The sequence below is a fragment of the Festucalex cinctus genome, chromosome 1, assembly GCF_051991245.1.
Source record: "Festucalex cinctus isolate MCC-2025b chromosome 1, RoL_Fcin_1.0, whole genome shotgun sequence".
NCBI classification, from domain to species: Eukaryota; Metazoa; Chordata; class Actinopteri; order Syngnathiformes; family Syngnathidae; genus Festucalex; species Festucalex cinctus.
In genome coordinates, this window is record NC_135411.1 from 12,039,663 (window position 1) to 12,057,748 (window position 18,086).

Sequence of the window (18,086 nt, forward strand, 5' to 3'; positions counted from 1 at the left end):
TATATATATATATATATATATATATATATATATATATATATATATATATATATATTTAAAACGCAGGTTTGCGTGGGTTCACTTCCCCACCGACCAAAAAATCTATTTTATTCATAAATAACAGTATGACATTTTTCCTGCTCATGTAAACATTTTTATACATGTATTTTGAAGTATTTTCATTAGAATATTTCGTTTTCATTATTAAATTTCTCCCCACGACCTTTATGAGGAGTAAGCGGTTAAGAAAATGGATGGATATTACATTTCTGTCACTTTCTATGAGAGTGAGCTTGGACGCGAGAGTGGCACACTAGCACCCTCTAGTGTCAAACGCCACTTAATCTTTAATGCAATGTAATTTACTGCATGGGTTATGTTACTCTAACGAAAGAATGACGATAAAATAAAATCTATTGTAAAGTTAAATAAAAGATAAAACAATAAAATTATAATAATATATGTAATATATGCCCTGCGATTGGCTGGCAACAAGTCCAGGGTGCACCACGCCTACTGCCAAAAGCCAGCTGGGATGGGCTCCAGCACCCCCCGCGACCCCTGTGGGGAGAAAGCGGTAAAGAAAATGGATGGATGGATATGTAATATATTTTAATGTAAATAAAATCGAATAAAATGTTTTAAATGTAAATAACATATTTGAGGTAAAAGAAAATATGGTACAAAAAATAAAATACAAATTAAAAAAAATTCTATTAATAGTAAAATGCTCTAGTTAAATTAAAAAAAAAAAAAAAAAAAAAAAAACGAACAAATTTTAAAATACAAAATGCATGCCTCTATCAGTCTACAGGTGGCGCCAGAGTACAAATAACGAGACAGACCTTGGATTGGCTCTGAATCACTGCAGTCCAAAAGAAAATGGAATAACAAATTCGTGTTAAAAAAAAAAAAATGTAGATAACTGTGATATTCAGTGAGCTGAAGAAAAAAAACATGATTTGACCTTAATTATTCTTAATTTTGGATTAAATGTTATTTACATCGATTTTTTTTTTTTTGATGTGTTGTTCTAATGTTTTTCATTATTATTTTAATAGATTCTGGTATTACTTACTGAGAAGTAAGTTTAACTCATTCACTGCCAATGACAACTATAGACATCAAAAATCCAAGCAAACAGCCAGTGTTAATTTTGAAAAATAAATAAATAAAATAAATAAAATTAAATTAAAATTTTAATAAAAATAAAAAAAAGAAATTCAATTTAGTTTTAGTTATAGTCTTCTGACTAAATATAATTAAAGCCTTAGTCATAACTTAGTCACCTGATTGTATTGGAGTTTTAATCCAACTTTAGTCGACAAAAATAAGGAGCAATTTTAGTCGACTAAATTGACTTCTGGAGTTCGAGACCCAGTTTGTGGTCTCAGTAAGACCAAGACCGATCACTATGCACGATGGTAGCACTTAGTAATGAAATTGTTGTCATTGTTGTTATTAATAACAATGGGGATTAATAACTATGAATGAAAACAATGAATAACTAAAACTAAATTCAAATTTCTTGTCAAAATTTGCACTGGCTGTTTGCTTGGATTTTTGACGTCTATAGTCGTCATTGGCAGTGAATGAGTTAATACATTTGTGACAAAGGGTTATAAAAATAAACCGGCTCCATACTGCTAATGTGCAATCTAATCATGCAATGATATACATACAGTTAAACTCTACTACTACAAGAAACTGAAGTGTACATATTATAATCCTGCAGACAGTGATTTCTCAGGGGTAGTTTAGTGCGGATATTGTTAGTGGGGGGTTATTCATCCCTCTCGAAGAGACTGTCCCGGCGGTGATGTGTGTCTGAAACATGGCGGCCGTGCAGACAAATGAGTGTCACTCTGCTTGTTGTCACTAATGAGGAACCCTGCGGAGGCCCCATAGTCACAGTGTATGAGCAACATGCTGCTCATTTAACATGTGAACTTTGACTACTGTATTTGTCATTGGTCCTGTGTGTGTATGTGTGCTCACGTGCAGTATATATGTGAGAACCTATCCAAATTTGGTTCTTGTAGTGAGCTCAGTTTGAGTAGGTTCGGCCATGGAGGAGCCAGATGGTCTCCAACAGGAGCATTGGTCAAAGGGTCGGCCCTGTGATCAGTCACCATTGTACTTGGCGGATAGCCAACCAGATGACCAGATGATAGATTAACGTGACTCATTTTTCACAGTGTTTTGTTGCAACAGAGAGGCCAAGAAAATGTTGGGCCATCCAACCTTTTTCTAAAAGGCTTGTACTGGGAGGCCGCAGGTTGAAGATATTTTGTGAAGTTAGACATGCTCCGAATAATCGGGATCATGCTATCATTGTTAATAGTCACAAAGGCTCATAACAGTTTTTCCCTAACTCGAATTAGTCAGTAAATTTATAGTGATTCAAATATTGCACAAAAATAATTAAGAACATGTAAGATAAAATGCTATTTTTAGGTAAATAAATTTAAATATTTTAAGTGCAGTACAGCTAAACATAAAAAAAAGTAAGGAAAGTTTTTTTCTCTTCTGTTAACAATATTCAATATAATACTGTAAGCTCAGTACAATAAATACAATATTACAACTGCATTTTTAAAAGTGGATGATCATGCAAAATCATGCATGCAATAAACTGTTTAGTAATTCATTAGAATGCTCTGGTCGCATAATTAAAAAAAATATTGGACCCAAATCCAAAGTAAATAAAATATTATACAATAAATAAAACGAACTTTTAACAGTAAAATAAACCCAGCAAAATGTAAAATTATTTATTTTTGGCGTTTTTTTTGCATACGAAAAATATAATATAATATAATATAATATAATATAATATAATATAATATAATATAATATAATATAATATAATATAATATAATATTAAACGCGACCAATTCAGGAAATGGACGTCGAATAATATACTGCAGGTTCATGACATTTAACCAGGTCGCGCGTAAATCTCCCAAAATCTCGCGATGACTCCTCCTCCTACTCCTGCTCCCGCTCCCCAACCTACTATCGCGTAATCCAGCTGGTTTGCTGTCCAAGTAAGGGGAAGACCCAAGTTGCGGATTTAAGGTCAGCACTTTTCTTCCACGCATGAAACACGTTCCAGGCTTTAATTCAATAAAACTTGAACTTGTGCTTATCTACACGTTACAACGCCAGTGCCCTGTACGCGGTTTTGGCCGAAATGAATCGATTTGTAGCGTGTTCAGCCTCCATGTAAAAGTCAAGTAAGCCCCAATATATGTCGCTCATGTCCTCAAGCGTTTTCGTTTCAAAATAATAGCATGACTGTAACTTCCTGTTATCAGCTCGTTGCTTGTGAGTTGGAAACATTTGACTGAAAGAGTTGTAACAAAGTTGACAAAATGAAGTTCAGAGGCGAGTTTTAGTCGTTTAGTATTCTGGAGTCCAAAGGTTTGCGCTCCGTTGCGCTTGTCTGTTCACCTGTCATTCATCTCTCACACCGTCTGGCACCCCGTCAAACATTAACACAATCTTGTTTTGCATGCACTCCGTTTCAGGCTGACGAGCCGTCATGACCGAGATGAGCGGGAAGGTCCAGACCGTCCTGGGTCCGCTGGACCCGGACCAGCTGGGCCGCACCATGACCCACGAGCACCTAACCATGACCTTTGAGTGCTGCTACGTCGACCCGCCGCCGGAGAACCGGCTCCCGGCCGAGAACCCCTTCCAGATGCGCCACGTGCACTGGCTCAGGCAGAACCCGTACAGCTGCCACGAGAACCTGCTCCTGTGCCAGGAGACGGAGGCCGTGCGCGACGAGCTGCTGGCCTACAGGAAGGCGGGCGGCGGGAGCGTGGTGGAGAACACCACCACGGGCATCGACCGGGACCTGCCCACCCTCAGGAAGCTGGCCAAGGAGACCGGGGTCAACATCGTGGCGGGGGCCGGCTACTACGTGGACTGCACGCACTCGGCCGACACCAGGAAGATGAGCGTGGAGAAGGTGCGCATGAGCGATTCAAATCATCTCAACTTTATTTATACAGCACATTAACTCATTCACTGCCAATGACAACTACAGACGTCAAAATGCAAGCAAACAGCCAGTGTTAATTTTGAAAAAAAAAAAAAAAGAAAATTTAAAATTTAAATTAAAAAAAAAATAAAAAAGAAAATTTAAAATTTAAATTAAAAAAAAAAATTTTACAAAAAAAATAAATTTAGTTTTAGTTATAGTCTTCTGACTAAATTTAATTAAAGCCTTAGTCATAACTCAATAACCTGATTGTATTTTAGTTTTAATCCAATTTTAGTCAACAAAAATAAAGAGCAATTTTAGTCGACTAAAATTGACTTTTGGAGGCCTAGACCCAGTATGTGGTCTCAGTAAGACCAAGACCGATCACAAGAACGTCAACGCCCGTGTTGTAGGGTAACAGGAATCCGTTCTACGCACGATGGTAGCACTTAGCAATGAAATTGTTGTCATCGTTGTTATTCATAACAACAATGATTAATAACTATGAATGAAAACAATGAATAACTAAAACTAAATTCAAATTTCTTGTCAAAATTTGCACTGGCTGTTTGCTTGGATTTTTTACGTCTATAGTCGTCGTTGGCAGTGAATGAGTTAACAACAACCATAGCTACATACAAAGTGCTGTCCATGGAACACAAAAAAAAATCGGACATGTAAAAATAAAAACTGTTAAAACAAATTAGTAACATAGAGACAATAAATACAACACAATACTCAATCAATGCAGAGTAAATCATTTAATTTAATAACAACAGAAAATACAATACTAGGTCAAAGATAAATAAAATATTTGCCGTAAAAATACTAAACTATAACGAATAAATAAATACATATCAGAGGTGGGGATCTTCCAAATATTAATACATAAAATGCTAAATTATATATTTTAATTAGCGGTACAACAAATGCCCACATACTAGAAAAAGAAAACTAAAATGTTTTATGTTTTATAAAAAAAACACACAAAAAAAATGTGGAAATAAATATAGGAGTATAAGATCCTCAAATATTAGACAAAAACTACAAAAATATGATACATAAAAAACAATAACCTGAGAGGAAAATTACACACAAACACCTTACACAGCAGAAAATAAATTAGAAAATAATTTAAAAAGCAAAACAAAAAGAAAGAAAACAATAAACAAAATAGAGACATCCAAGAAAAATTAGTTGGTTGCCAATCACAAAAACTGAACAAATTTTTTTCAAATCAGATTTTGCAGTTGAGAGGATTGCATTAAAAAAAAAAAAACAACAACAACGTATAAATATGTCTTTGGGACACTCAAAGAACAGACATTGGCTTCTTGAATCGGCCTTTTATGTTATTTGTTTGAATTTGTGTTCATTTATTGTATTATTCTCAGTATTAGTTTCCAGAGTTTCCTTATGAATAATTCATCAATCTTAATTAGAGGTGCAACGATTAATTAACAACTAATTGATTACCAAATTAATCACTAATTATTTCTAATTATTGATAGCCTTTTCAATTTAAAATTGTCTAAATGCTTGGAATGTCAGCTTCTCAAACAGTATTTTTCTTTTTTAATTCGATTTCTCATCTTCCATGGAAGCGGATTGGTTTATCTTTATGTTGAATCAAAATAAAAAAAAATAAAAAAATTTGATGATTATGCACTGTCAATTTGAAATTAAATCTTCTTTTTCAGTAAATGGATCAATTTTTATTTTATTTTATTTTATTTTATTTTATTTTATTTTATTTTATTTTATTTTATTTTATTTTATTTTATTTTATTTTTTTCCTGGACACGTATCACACAAAAAAACTTTTGTGCTCGATCTTAGCTTGCGTTTTCTTTCCCAGCTGACGGACGTCATCATGGGCGAGGTCCTCCACGGCGCCGACGGCACGGACATCCGCTGCGGCGTGATCGGCGAGATCGGCACCTGCTGGCCCATCACGGACAGCGAGAGGAAGGTGCTGCGCGCGGCGGCGCACGCGCAGGCCCAGCTGGGCTGCCCCGTCATCATCCACCCCGGCCGCAACGCCGCCGCTCCGGCCGAGGTCGTCCGCATCCTCCAGGAGGCGGGCGGGGACATCGGCAAGACGGTCATGTCCCACCTGGACAGGTGAGGACTGTGTCGGGAGGGCAGCACCATGCCACGTGTGTTGTTAATACTGTTATGTCAATGTGCAATCGGATCATTTGTTGGTGAAGCAGCATGTGGTTGTTTTTCATCAAATGACGATCACACCCTTTTTGTTGATTTTTTTTTTCATATTTTGAACAACTTTTTTTTTCTCAAAATCCTACATATTTTTCTCAAAAACTATATTACGTAAACAAATCCCATTTTTATTGCCAAACTGACAAATTTAACTTATCATCGCACTATATATTAATAATCCTGCCCCAATATGTCCATTATGAAATTGAATCTACATCCGTCACTTTCCGTAGGCATAAAAAGCAGGATTAAAAAGTGGATTTGGCAATAATTTAAAGCAAAAATTAGGCTGAACTGAAATACTTGTTTTTTTTTTCTTCCTCTGTCAAACTTTCAGTGTCAAATTAAGTAGTGCGCAACCATCTAGTGGTCAACAGTGGAATTACAGTCAAGATAAACTGGAGATAGAACAAAAAAGTTGTGAACTGGAACCGTCACTTGCCTTTGGTGCCGGTGGGTGTGGGTTCACTTCCCCGCCTGGGAGACCATGTCTGTTTGTGTGAGTGAGTGCAAAAAATAAATAAAAAAATAAAATAAAAGTTGTGAACTGTATCATAAAAATAGTGAGACCACGAACCCGGAACCCGCGATGGTGTGGGGGTTTGCTCAACTTAATTAAAAACAAAAAACAAAAAACAAAACAGTCTTTAGAAAAAAAATAAAATAAAAAAAATCAGTCTTTATAAAAAAAATAATAATAAATTTTATAATTACCAATGATATCATTCTTCGACTCAAAAATGTTTTGTCCCGAAAATTTATATTGTTTCTAAAATTATAACTTTTTCTTCTCTACACAGGATATAACATATATTTTTTTCCCTCTTAAAAATATAACTTTTTCATGAAAATATATTTTTTAAATTCTGAAATATATGTAAATGTTTTCTCAAACACATTATTTATTCTAATACGATTACTTCTTTCCTTGAAAATAATGTAAGCCGCCATTTATTCACGGTTCAGCATTCGCAAATTTGCATAAGGACACTTTTTTTTTTTTTATTTGTGCTGGTGTGTTAAGCTAGCATGCTAGCTAATATTATTGAAGAGGCTGATTTTTTTTTTTTTTTTTTGTTCAATAACTCAACTAAATATAGTCACATTTATGTCTTCATGATTAATATACATACTTGAAGCATGCATGGTGTTGATGATATATGACCCTTCAAAGTATTGTCACCATTTTGTGGCACCTAGAACCACTTGCCAATTTTTTTTATTTTTTTTAAAGCAAATATTTGACATAGAAAAAGCAGACTACTGTTTTTCCATGAAAATATACAACCTTATTCTTGTGTTTTTTTTTTTTTAACATATGCACTTTATCCCAAGAATGAACCTTTTTAGCACAAATGTACAACTTTTATTCTTAAAAAATTACACAATTAAAAAAAAAAAAAGTATATTCATCATTTACACTAGAAAAATACAACTTTTCAAAAAGAATGACTTTTTTTTTTTTTTATTCCCCCGACCCTTGGAGATTCCTCATTATGTTAAGCAATTTGAAGTGTGAATCATGTTCGCAAGCAGAGGGTGCTAAATTCCAGCGGTAATTAAGTTTTATGACTTGTCCTTTGACTCTACAGGGTGGTAAATCCTTTGATGATTAACTTTTGTTGCAAAGGCTCCTGATTTATTTATTTATTAATTTACTTATTTTTTTATGTATGTATGTGTTTGTTGATTTTATTTGTTAATTTATGTTAGCTAGTTTATTTATTTGTGTATTTATTTCTTACCTGTGGCTACAGGACCATCTTCAAGCACGCGGAATTGCTGGACTTCGCCGAGATGGGGAGTTACCTGGAATACGACCTGTTTGGAGTGGAGACGCTGAACTACGTCTTCAACCGGGACGTGGACATGCCCAGTGACAGCCAAAGAGTCAACGAGTGAGTACGCCGGTACAACACCAGATTTGGATCAAGAAAGAATAATGAAATAATAATTCTCACAATTGATTGGCACTGTGAAAGGTCATCGGAATCGGGTGTCATTTATTGCCTGGTACATTCACAATTAGGGTGTTTTTTTTTTGTGTTTTTTTTGTCTGATGGTGTAACATAAATGGTAAGTGATAAATATAAATAAATCAAGAATGTGCAATAGATATCAATCAGGTGTAGGTGTATTAAAAAAGTAAAAACCAAAAAGTTTTTTTAAATTTATTATTAACAGGTCTTTCTATAATTATTTATACACAAAAAATATATTACTTAATTAAATAGTCTCGATTAGGGGTGTGAATTGCCTAGTACCTGACGATTCGATTCGTATCACGATTCACAGGTCACGATTCGATTCGATACCGATTAATCCCGATACGAATTTATAAGTCGATTGTTGCGATTTTTTTTCATTCAAATTTAGAAAATACTAATCAGTAAGCTTGTAGAGTGTAAGATTTATATGAAAATGTATTATTTATTTATCTGAAATTTCAGTCTTATAGAGGTTGTAATCTGTTTCATGTTTGAACAGCATTAAAATAAAATATTAAGGCTTAATGTTCCGTTCATATAACATTATTCCATGCTCAAGTGAATCCTAACCCGAAGTCAGACGTTTTGTTGAATATTTTTCCATTAAAAATGGAAGTTTAAAAATCGATTCACACACACACACAAAAAAAAAAAAAAAAAAGGCAATGATGATAAGACGTTGAATCGGTAAGACTACCGAATGAACAATTCTGAGCTCTTTAAAAAAAAAATAAAATAAAAATAAATCGATTTTTTTTTATTGAATCGATTCGAGAATCGCGCGATGTAGTATCGCGATATATCGCCGAATCGATTTTTTTTAACACCCCTAGTCTCGATAATTTAAATAAGTTATTAAAAATATTCATAATATAGAAAACTATAAAACGTTTTGCTTTAAAATATCTTTTTAATTTAAGAGTTTAAAAATACATGACTCGCACCTTTTTTTAAACACATATTTTTCTCATAAATGTACAATTTTTTTCCTTTAAAAAAACTGTCTAATACATACTTTTTTTCCTGATTGTTTAGAAAAAAAAATAAAAATATATACAGGCATGGAAAATTTGAAACTTTAAAAAAAAAAAATATTTTTTGTTAGAAATAGTTTTCTGTTTCTTTAAAATATTTAAAAAGGAATTAATTTGATCAAAATTATAATTTGGGATTTTAGAAAATATTTTTTTTTTAATGAAAATATAAAAATATGCCAGTAAAAAAATTATACATACATACTGTACATTTTGAAAAATGTTTTGGCTTTTTCTCAACAGAATTTTACTTTGTTTTAAAATATGCAGCTGAATTATCAAGTTACTTTTTGGGAAATACGAAACTTAAAAAATAAAAAATATATACTTTTTTGCAAACAATATGACATTTTACATTTGAAGATGTTTCTGTAAAATATACCCCTAAAAACGCAATTAATTTTCTCAAAATTCTAATTTTCAATTTTAGAATTATTATTATTTTTTTTAATGAAAATATAAAAATATGGCAGTTAAAAATTAAACATACTATACATTTAAAAAAAAAAATATTTGGCTTTTTCTCAACATAATTTCACCTTTTTTTTTTTGCTTTTTTTTTTTTTTTTCTTGAAAATATACATCAAAGAAATTCATTTGACTCCACCTTAATTCCTCTCAGATGTTTCCATAAAAATAACAGACAAATTGTATTGATCTCGGACGATATCTGATCCGAGATGTGCACTCGACGGGACCGAGTTGAAAGTGCTCTAATATTTTTCCTTCCTCCTCTTCCTGCAACGTTCAGCTTGGCCTTCCTGGTGAAAGAAGGCTACGAGGACAAGATCGTGATCGCCCACGACATCCACACCAAGGACCGCCTGTGCAAGTACGGCGGCCACGGCTACTCGCACATCCTGCGCAACATCGTGCCCAAGATGCTGACGCGGGGCATCTCGCAGGCGCAGGTGGACAAGATCCTGGTGGACAACCCCAAACGCTGGCTCACCTTCAAATGAAGCACGGACGTTTCTCATTTGTCTAATGAAGCAATAATGATTTTTTTTTTATTTTTTTTCATCGCGGGGTGACGAGCCAATAGCGAGATGCGATGTGACCGTAATGAATTAATTTGAGCCTTCGATCAATCACAGGGTGCAATTTTGTCGCTTAGGATGATGATGATGATCATGATGATGAAATTAAGTAGTGTAAGTCGCCCACGATGATTTGTGCATTTTTATTTGTTGAATGGGTGGAATAAGGTCATCTCTTCCATGCGCATGCCCTCCTAAAGCAAAGCATGTGGTCATATTTGTGCACTAAAAACTGACAATACTAGCTCTTTTAAATTGGAAAAAATCGCCTCTTTATTTTTTTAATTTTTTTATTTTTTAAACACATAACACATCCGCACCCAAAAACTGGACTTTTTATTTTTATTTATTTTTTTTAACTGTTGTAAAGTTGTAAAACAAATACTAAAGGACAGTCAAATGTTCTGCCTGTAATTCATATCTTTATTGTTGTAAAAACAAATTATTTTATTCAGTATGTATTTCAAACTAATCGGCTGACTAATTGGTTATCAGAATATTATTCTGCCAAGTATCAGAATCAGTTTCGGCATGAAAAAAAAAACATTTGATACTGTGTGAAATACCTCGATACTGAAACGATACCATGACAAAAACAATGACAATTAATTAAAAGCATCGGAATCATAAAACATAGAACGTCAAATTCTCTGCATTTTATTCATTGAAAATAATATTGGGCAATGGAGGCTATTAAATAAAATTGTTATACAAATGCCATTTTGATTAAAATAAAACAAAAAATGACATAGCAATTTGGCTATATTAGCAAATAGTAGCTAGTTTTTATTATTGTTATTATTAAATCTAATTCATTCTATATCATTGGCATCTCCGTATCTTCAAAACTCACTTTTCAAGGAAAAAAAATGTTGAGCCAACATCAAAGAGAGCAAAACGTTTCCAACATTTTGTACTAGTCAATAATTAGGAAAAAAATAACAAACCCACATGGGGACTAACCAATAGTATTGATCTATGAAGAAAAAAATATTAAAGCAGAAGTCAACCCCCCCAAAAAATTTCATGCCAATTATATACTGTATGTTCGATGCAGCCCTGCTAGTCTAAATACAGTATTCTGGTGAATATTGCATTTGTGGAAAATGAGTTAATCAGTAAAATCCAGCATTTTTTTTTTAAATCAATATCAGAAGGTGGCCATTTTGCCCCTCCCTGGCGAGTGAAAATGACATCACAGTTGCTCAGGTAACAACCAATCACAACTCAGCCTCAGATAACAGGTGAGCTGTGATTGGTCGTTGCCTGAGCCCTGAGCAACTGTGATGTCATCTTCAGTCGACAGCAAGTGGCAAAATGGCCGCCCCCTGAGATAGATAAAAACAGATGGATTTTGCATCATAACTCATATCCCACAAATGTATGGTAATATCAATCAGAATATCATGTTTCCACTAGTGAGGTCACGTATATTATTGTCAAGAAATGTTTAAGGTTGACGTCTCTTTTAAATTATCCAAATTTGGACGTAAAGTTTCGGTCCAATACCAGTATTAAGTTTAACAATAAGTATTGTCCTCTATATAGGGTACATTAGTAATGATTAACGCAAATTGTGTTGGCTTAGTTTTTCCCTTCATGAATACCGTAACCCCCCTCCACCGTAACCCCACCCCCACCCCCCATACTCGGGGCTGCGCCATAATTTGTGTCGTTTGAAGGTTTTGAATTACCAATAACAGCATGCTCATTTTCATTAACCCGTGAACTAGCAAAATCCCATTGTGTTTTTTTTTTTCTTTCACATCAGTTAGTAAACTTGGTGTGACAAAAAAAATACCTTGAAGAAAACATGTTTGCTTCAAATATATTTTATATAAATACATATTTTACATAAATTGATATTATATTATAGTACCGTTTTCTTAAGTCATCTCCAACCAAGTTTGTAGACACTCATTCATCAAATCAAAATGCACTTTAACACGAAATAGAAATAATTTGGTAGTCCACAGAGACTCACGTGAATTTATTTCATATTTGGGATTACATACATATATACTGTCATTGCCTGTCTGTCATCATTCATTCACCACTCCAAATAAACAAACAAACTTCCCGTCCACGTCACAAAAGTGCGTTCGTTGTGTAGCTGCCGCTCATCAGTATGCGACGCCCGCCTTCACGTCGCCGCGGCGGCGGCGGCTGCGTCCGACGGGAGGGCCCAGATGAAGGACGCGCTCTCCTCTCCGGTGTGGGAACAGGTGGCCTCACAGGGTGACTTCGCGCCGTGATCAATGGCCGCCGCGGTCGGGGCCGAACTTTTGATGAAGCTTGCGGGAGGATTAAAAGTGTAAATGATATATGATATTCATATTTGGGAGGGAGGGAGCGGTGGTGACAGCGGGTGGATGGATGGCGTGTCACCGGGAGGGGGTCAAGGACACGTCGTTGTCATGTGTCCTGACGAACCGTTTGGCCGTCGCGCCGCCCGACCAACTGTCACGTTGGACGAGAAGAATCGCGTTTTAGATTTTCAAGATGGCAGCTTTTACCAATCGTGCGTCACTCCAGATTGCTTCAAAATGTTTTTTTTTTTTCAAATAAAATCACAGATGAATGCAGTCCCACTTGTCTAAATATGTTATTTTGGTTAATATTGCACAAGCAGATTATGAGTGATGCAGCAAAAACTCAGCAGTTTTTAACTTGGGGTGGGAATCTTTGACCGTCTCACGATTCGATTCGATTCCGATTTTTGGGTCTGCGATTCGATCCAGAATTGATTTTCGATTCAAAATGATTTGTTTGATTAACAATGATTTCCTACGCTGAACCCCCCCACCCCAACATTTATTGGCATAACTTGATTGTGACTTTTCTTCTACTCTGTAATGTGGCTACAACTTAAGTGTGCATCTGAACGCGCAGAACCACGCTGCCACCAAGTGGCCAAATCGGGTACAACATTCCCAGTAAAGACACACAAACAAGGGCAAGACAGTCTAAAGTCATTTAAATAAAAGTGATTTGGGGACATTTAAAATCGATTCTGAATCGCACTAAATGAGAATCGCGATTCTTATGAGAATTGATTTTTTTTGGCACACCCCTATTTTTAAGAATATCAGAAGGCGACCATTTTGCCAAATGTCGACTGAAAATGACATCACAGATGCTCAGGTCTCAGGTAGCAACCAATCACAACTCAGTTTCAGAAAACAGGTGAGCTGTGATTATTTATTTATTTATTTTTACATCACTCACTCTCACTCACTCACTCACGCACTCACTCACGCTTACATCACGTAAGCCACCTATGGTCTCCCAGGCGGAGAAGTGAACCAACGGCACCCGGTTAGGTGAGCTCTGATTGGCTGTAGCCTGAGCCCTGATGTGACGTCATAGTCAGTCGACAGTAAGTGGCAAAATAGCCCCCTGAGATGGATAAACACAGCTGGATTTTACTTTATAACTCATATTCCACAAATGTAATATTCAACTCATTCACTCCCAGCCATTTTCACAGAAGCAATCCCGTTCGCTCCCGGCTGTTTTACTGGATTTTGACTGATTTTGCAAGGCCCACAGAATATTGTGTTCTTTTGCTATAAAAGCATGGAACCTATCAAAAAAAAGATTAAAGTCTCTTCTTTCCTCAGGAAAAAAAAAGTATGTTTCTATCTATTTCCGTTTTGCAGCAATTAGCATTAGAAGAGAGCTAAGTTTCATCGGTTTTCACAAATCTATTTAAAATTCTAAGTAATTGAGCTTTTTTTTTTTCTAGATGGCCCTGGTTTAGCTCCTTTGCTCTGCTGCCACCTGCTGGCCGTTTGTGTAATAACTATCATTTCTGCAACCGTTCTTTGCAGTTGAGAGGCTGCATCAAAACCTTCTGTATGCTCTAGCATTAAAAAAAAACAAAAAAAAACGTATAAATACGTCTTTGGGACACTTAGAACATTAAAAAACGTATTTATACGTTATTGGGAGCAAATGAGTTAATCAGACTGTCATGTGCAGACTAGTGTGTCATATATAAGATCTTGTCAATACATTTTAAGGTTGACTTCCCTTTTAATTTGTCAGTTTACCAAGATCTATAACCCATTTCCAAACATTCCACCCAAAAGATTATAATTGCCTATAGATGCCACAAGATGGCGGCAAAGCATGTACATTTCCATTTAACATGGTAATGGTTTCTGTGAAATTGACCTTTCGCATAAGCTCCGCCCCCCTTAGTTACTGTTGCTAGTCCGTCAAGCTTGGTGACTCCGACAGCACAAGCCTTGACGGGAAGACTTACACCGGCGTGTATTAGTGATTTCTTTTGGAGCAATACCAGTGCAATATCCTCCAGATCGAGGCAAAAAGGTTTACAATATGCAGTGGAGGGTTATAGTCATAATATTAAATTAGCCAGCGAAGCTAAATCTAAGAAAACCCCATGACCTATACTTCAGATGCAACCAGCACAGCATTATGGACCAGTCGTGCTCTTGTACGGCCGGGTAAGTTTTCTTACTTATATTAGTCTAGTATTGTTAAAATATGAGGATTACTGTTAGGTCAGCAAGTTAGCTAAACCTCGGTGTTTATAGCTAGCTAAACATTAGTGGGGGGTTTTTGTCTTTGAAAGCATCAGATCAGTCATTGTTATTCTTTGTCCATCATAAAAAAAATATTTATGTCACCCTTGCCATGGATTTAGTTAAGGTTATATGGCTGGTTGGGATACTCCGGAGACGGGTGTCCGTTCACAATATGCTGCATGAAAAATGAAAACAAGATAAGCTCGGGGCACTTATTAGGACGCTAAGTTTTCCAAAATTGACAAAGCTTTGTGTTAACGTTAGCTCGCAACATTTAGACAAATGCAAAAGCTAACAGAAGACATTAAACTTAACCACTAACTGAACAAGCTTAACTTAGTTGGCAATGACATTCTAGTAATATATATTATTCATTAATAGTAACTACAATAACTTTGATATCGTTTTGTTATTGCCCCGAAAGCAAACTACACTACAGCTAGCTAGTTAGCCCGATAGAGTTAGCATAGTCTTACCTTAGCACAGTCCGATTTACATTCTCCGTAGGCACACCGCTTCATCATTTTGGAGGTCCGGAGCTTGTTAATGGTTGTCACTCTTATTCCGTAAAGTTTTATGGTGGTTAGCAGCCTCGTAAGCCATCAAATAAAATCAATCAGACTATGGACGTCATCGAGAGCTGAGTAAAGCGTGACGGACTATGCTTACGTAGCAACGGTTGCTAAATGTGTGATTGGTCAATGCTCGTTTGGGGGGCGGCGTTTGCAAAAGGTCAATTGTTGCACTCAATTAAAGTTGAAAACACCACCAAACCATGCCGTTTGATTGACCCGGATTACCCAACAAATGAACAAAACTGGCCTTAAAACAAATCCAAGGGCGCTAAAATGCATTCTCGGGTCGGGTTTGTGACCGTAATTCAGCTTCAAGACACACACACATGTACAGCGTGTTATATTACACGGCGGCAGCTACATTACAAACATGGCAGCTACACGGTTCATCCATATCTCAACCAATCAGACGTCAACAATTACATTACAACCTCCCTGGCAGGCTCGTTTGGTGAACAAGGACGATGTGAAGCTCTGTCTCTACTAATCCAACAAGTGAATGGAGCGTGCGAGGAAGGAAGCGAATGAGAGAGAGAGAACGAGCCGCTCGGTTTGTTTTCAGTCGGCGTACAGCATGAAGCCCGAGAAGGTGCTGTACTTGTTGTTGTTGCCGCCATGCGCCTTGCCGCCGTCCAGCTTGATGTAAATCTCGTCGCCCGGTTCCAGGTGCAGCACCACGCTGTTGCTGGCGTAGTCGTAGTTCTGGTCGGCGTCCTGCGCGATGGCGCTGGCGCGCACCTGAGTGCGGACACACATGATGGGACACTTTGTTAGGGTACACCTGTCCTGTCCTGCACCGTCCACTGACAACCGAGAAAGAAAACGATACTTCTTTTAAATTAAATACTCATGTAAATAATTTATAATAAACATAATCACATTTGTATAGCACTTTTTAAAATAGGTAAAATGCTTTATATATGCATGTGCACACAAAGAGGGAAAAAGTAAACAAAATATTTAAAAGTAAACAAAATATTTATTAAAAATATATATTTTTTAAAATGTAAACCTAAAAATAAGATTACAAATGTTAAGTGCATTGCATCAACTTAATATTTTGGTCATTTGGGAACATCAGAATATTAGGAACAGCTCCCAATTTGAACTAAAACATGGTTTGTAGTTTAACCACGTCTATTTCATATGTGTGGTATCTATTTACTCATTGAAGCTACATTTAGACTATTTAGACATAAATGCATGTTACATGTCGCTTTTGAAAATACATCAAATATTCTTCAAAAATTACATTGAAACATTTTGGGGGATATAGGCCTATATATAATATTGTGTTTTTTGTTATTTACTGCACATGCATACATTTCATGATATATTTTTTAAAGTTTGAAATACATTATTGTTAGACTTATTTTTATATGTTTATTTGTGCATTAATCACCCATGCCGCTATCAATCTCTATAGACCTTGTGATAACTATCATAATATATAGGCCTCTACTCTTATATGGCTCTCATGAGATTGTGCAGGTATACCTGTTAAAATGTCTTTTGTGATCACATGAAATATTAAAGAGTTTGGCCTGAGTGCACCTGAACATATGGAGGAAATAATAGAAATGACGTTCACATGGCAAACAATTCCATAACATTAAACGACATATGCTTTTATGATTCATATAGAGTTGATGGTTTTGTGGTGTATTTAATGGCTTTCATTATGCAAATGAGGTTGGACGGTTGTGCGTGACGCGCGTGCGTAAAAAAGTGTCCAAACGAATCCCGAAAAAGCACGCGTGCACGTGTAACATTTTCAAGGTTGCGGCGGTGTCGGGCCCACCTGGTTGTTCTTGCACAGGTCGGCCCACATGCTGGTCCCGTCGCCGCCTCGCATCAGCACGTGGTACGTGAAGTAGTAAATCCCCGGGATGGAGCAGGTGAACTTGCCGGTGGCCGGGTCGTAGTGGTTGCCCAGGTTGGTGACCACGTCGTCGAACTTGAGCACCTCGTAGCCCTCGTGCTGCTTCTTCAGTCCCGCGTAGAAGGCGATCTTTGGCACCGTGTTGTACGTGGCCGCGCTGATGGCCCCCGTGGGTCCGCTGGCCCCCGGCGGCCCCGGAGCACCGGGCGCCCCTCGCTCCCCGGGCGGGCCGGCGGGTCCGGGCGGGCCGGGCTCGCCCGCGGGGCCCCTGGGACCCGTCCTCCCCGCGCGCCCCGGCTCCCCCTGCGGACCCTGGATGAAGGTGGGCAGCGACTGCACCAGCCGGTTGTCTTTGACCGGCTCGCCCGCCGCCTTCGCCGGCGCCGTGGCGGCGGCGGCGGTCCCGTGGGGGTCGCACACCATTTGGCAGGCGCCGAGCATCTCGTAGCGGGCGGGGGCTCCGGCGGAGTTGACCATGGCCGGGATGAGCACCACCAGAACCAGGACCAGCGCCACGCCGCACACGCCGGTGGCGATCATGTGCGCCCTGCGGAGCGGCTGAGCCCGGCGAGACTGGTGGTCGTCCAGCGCTGCGAGGAGGAGACGAGGCGGCTCGGGCGAGGCGTGCTTGGGAAACTTTTACGAGTGCCCCTTGGACGCGCGCTGGGGGAGCATTCGCGGCTTTTTACGCGCTGTGGCGGCATCCGTCCGAATGGCGCATCTCCCCCCCCCCCCCTCCTCAATAATAATAACAATAAGAGGTGGGATGGAAGAAAGGGGGGAAAAAAACAAAA

The 18,086-nt window shown here is 37.4% G+C and overlaps 2 protein-coding genes across 5 annotated transcripts; one reads left to right on the forward strand and one right to left on the reverse strand.

The window, feature by feature from the left end:
- The first annotated feature begins 2,962 nt into the window (after positions 1 to 2,962).
- pter (phosphotriesterase related) lies at positions 2,963 to 12,359 on the forward strand. Its single transcript, XM_077516677.1, has 5 exons — positions 2,963 to 3,081; positions 3,534 to 3,979; positions 5,853 to 6,118; positions 7,975 to 8,115; positions 9,991 to 12,359. The coding sequence occupies exons 2-5, from the start codon at positions 3,548 to 3,550 to the stop codon at positions 10,199 to 10,201; spliced, it is 1,050 nt and encodes a 349-aa protein (XP_077372803.1). The 5' UTR covers positions 2,963 to 3,081; positions 3,534 to 3,547; the 3' UTR covers positions 10,202 to 12,359.
- c1ql3b (complement component 1, q subcomponent-like 3b) lies at positions 12,255 to 18,086 on the reverse strand. 4 transcript variants are annotated; one of them, XR_013282835.1, is made up of 3 exons: positions 17,212 to 18,086; positions 15,312 to 16,148; positions 12,255 to 12,573 (listed from the first exon to the last, which is right to left on the reverse strand). XR_013282835.1 is itself a non-coding variant. In XM_077516689.1 (2 exons), exons 1-2 carry the CDS (start codon positions 17,830 to 17,832, stop codon positions 15,969 to 15,971), a joined length of 801 nt encoding a protein of 266 aa, XP_077372815.1. In that variant the 5' UTR covers positions 17,833 to 18,086; the 3' UTR covers positions 12,255 to 15,968. The 4 variants fall into 4 exon arrangements, 1 of the variants encoding a protein (XP_077372815.1); XR_013282832.1 differs by having other exon boundaries at positions 12,255 to 12,739; XR_013282831.1 differs by having other exon boundaries at positions 12,255 to 15,010.

Coding starts and splice junctions, on each gene's coding strand:
- c1ql3b (XM_077516689.1), bottom strand. CDS start 17,832: ATGATCGCCACCGGCGTGTGCGGCGTGGCGCTGGTCCTGGTTCTGGTG. Junction 16,149..17,211: donor ACCTGTGCAAGAACAACCAG/GTGGGCCCGACA, acceptor GTCCGCACTCAG/GTGCGCGCCAGCGCCATCGC.
- pter (XM_077516677.1), top strand. CDS start 3,548: ATGACCGAGATGAGCGGGAAGGTCCAGACCGTCCTGGGTCCGCTGGAC. Junction 3,980..5,852: donor GGAAGATGAGCGTGGAGAAG/GTGCGCATGAGC, acceptor TTTCTTTCCCAG/CTGACGGACGTCATCATGGG. Junction 8,116..9,990: donor GACAGCCAAAGAGTCAACGA/GTGAGTACGCCG, acceptor TGCAACGTTCAG/CTTGGCCTTCCTGGTGAAAG.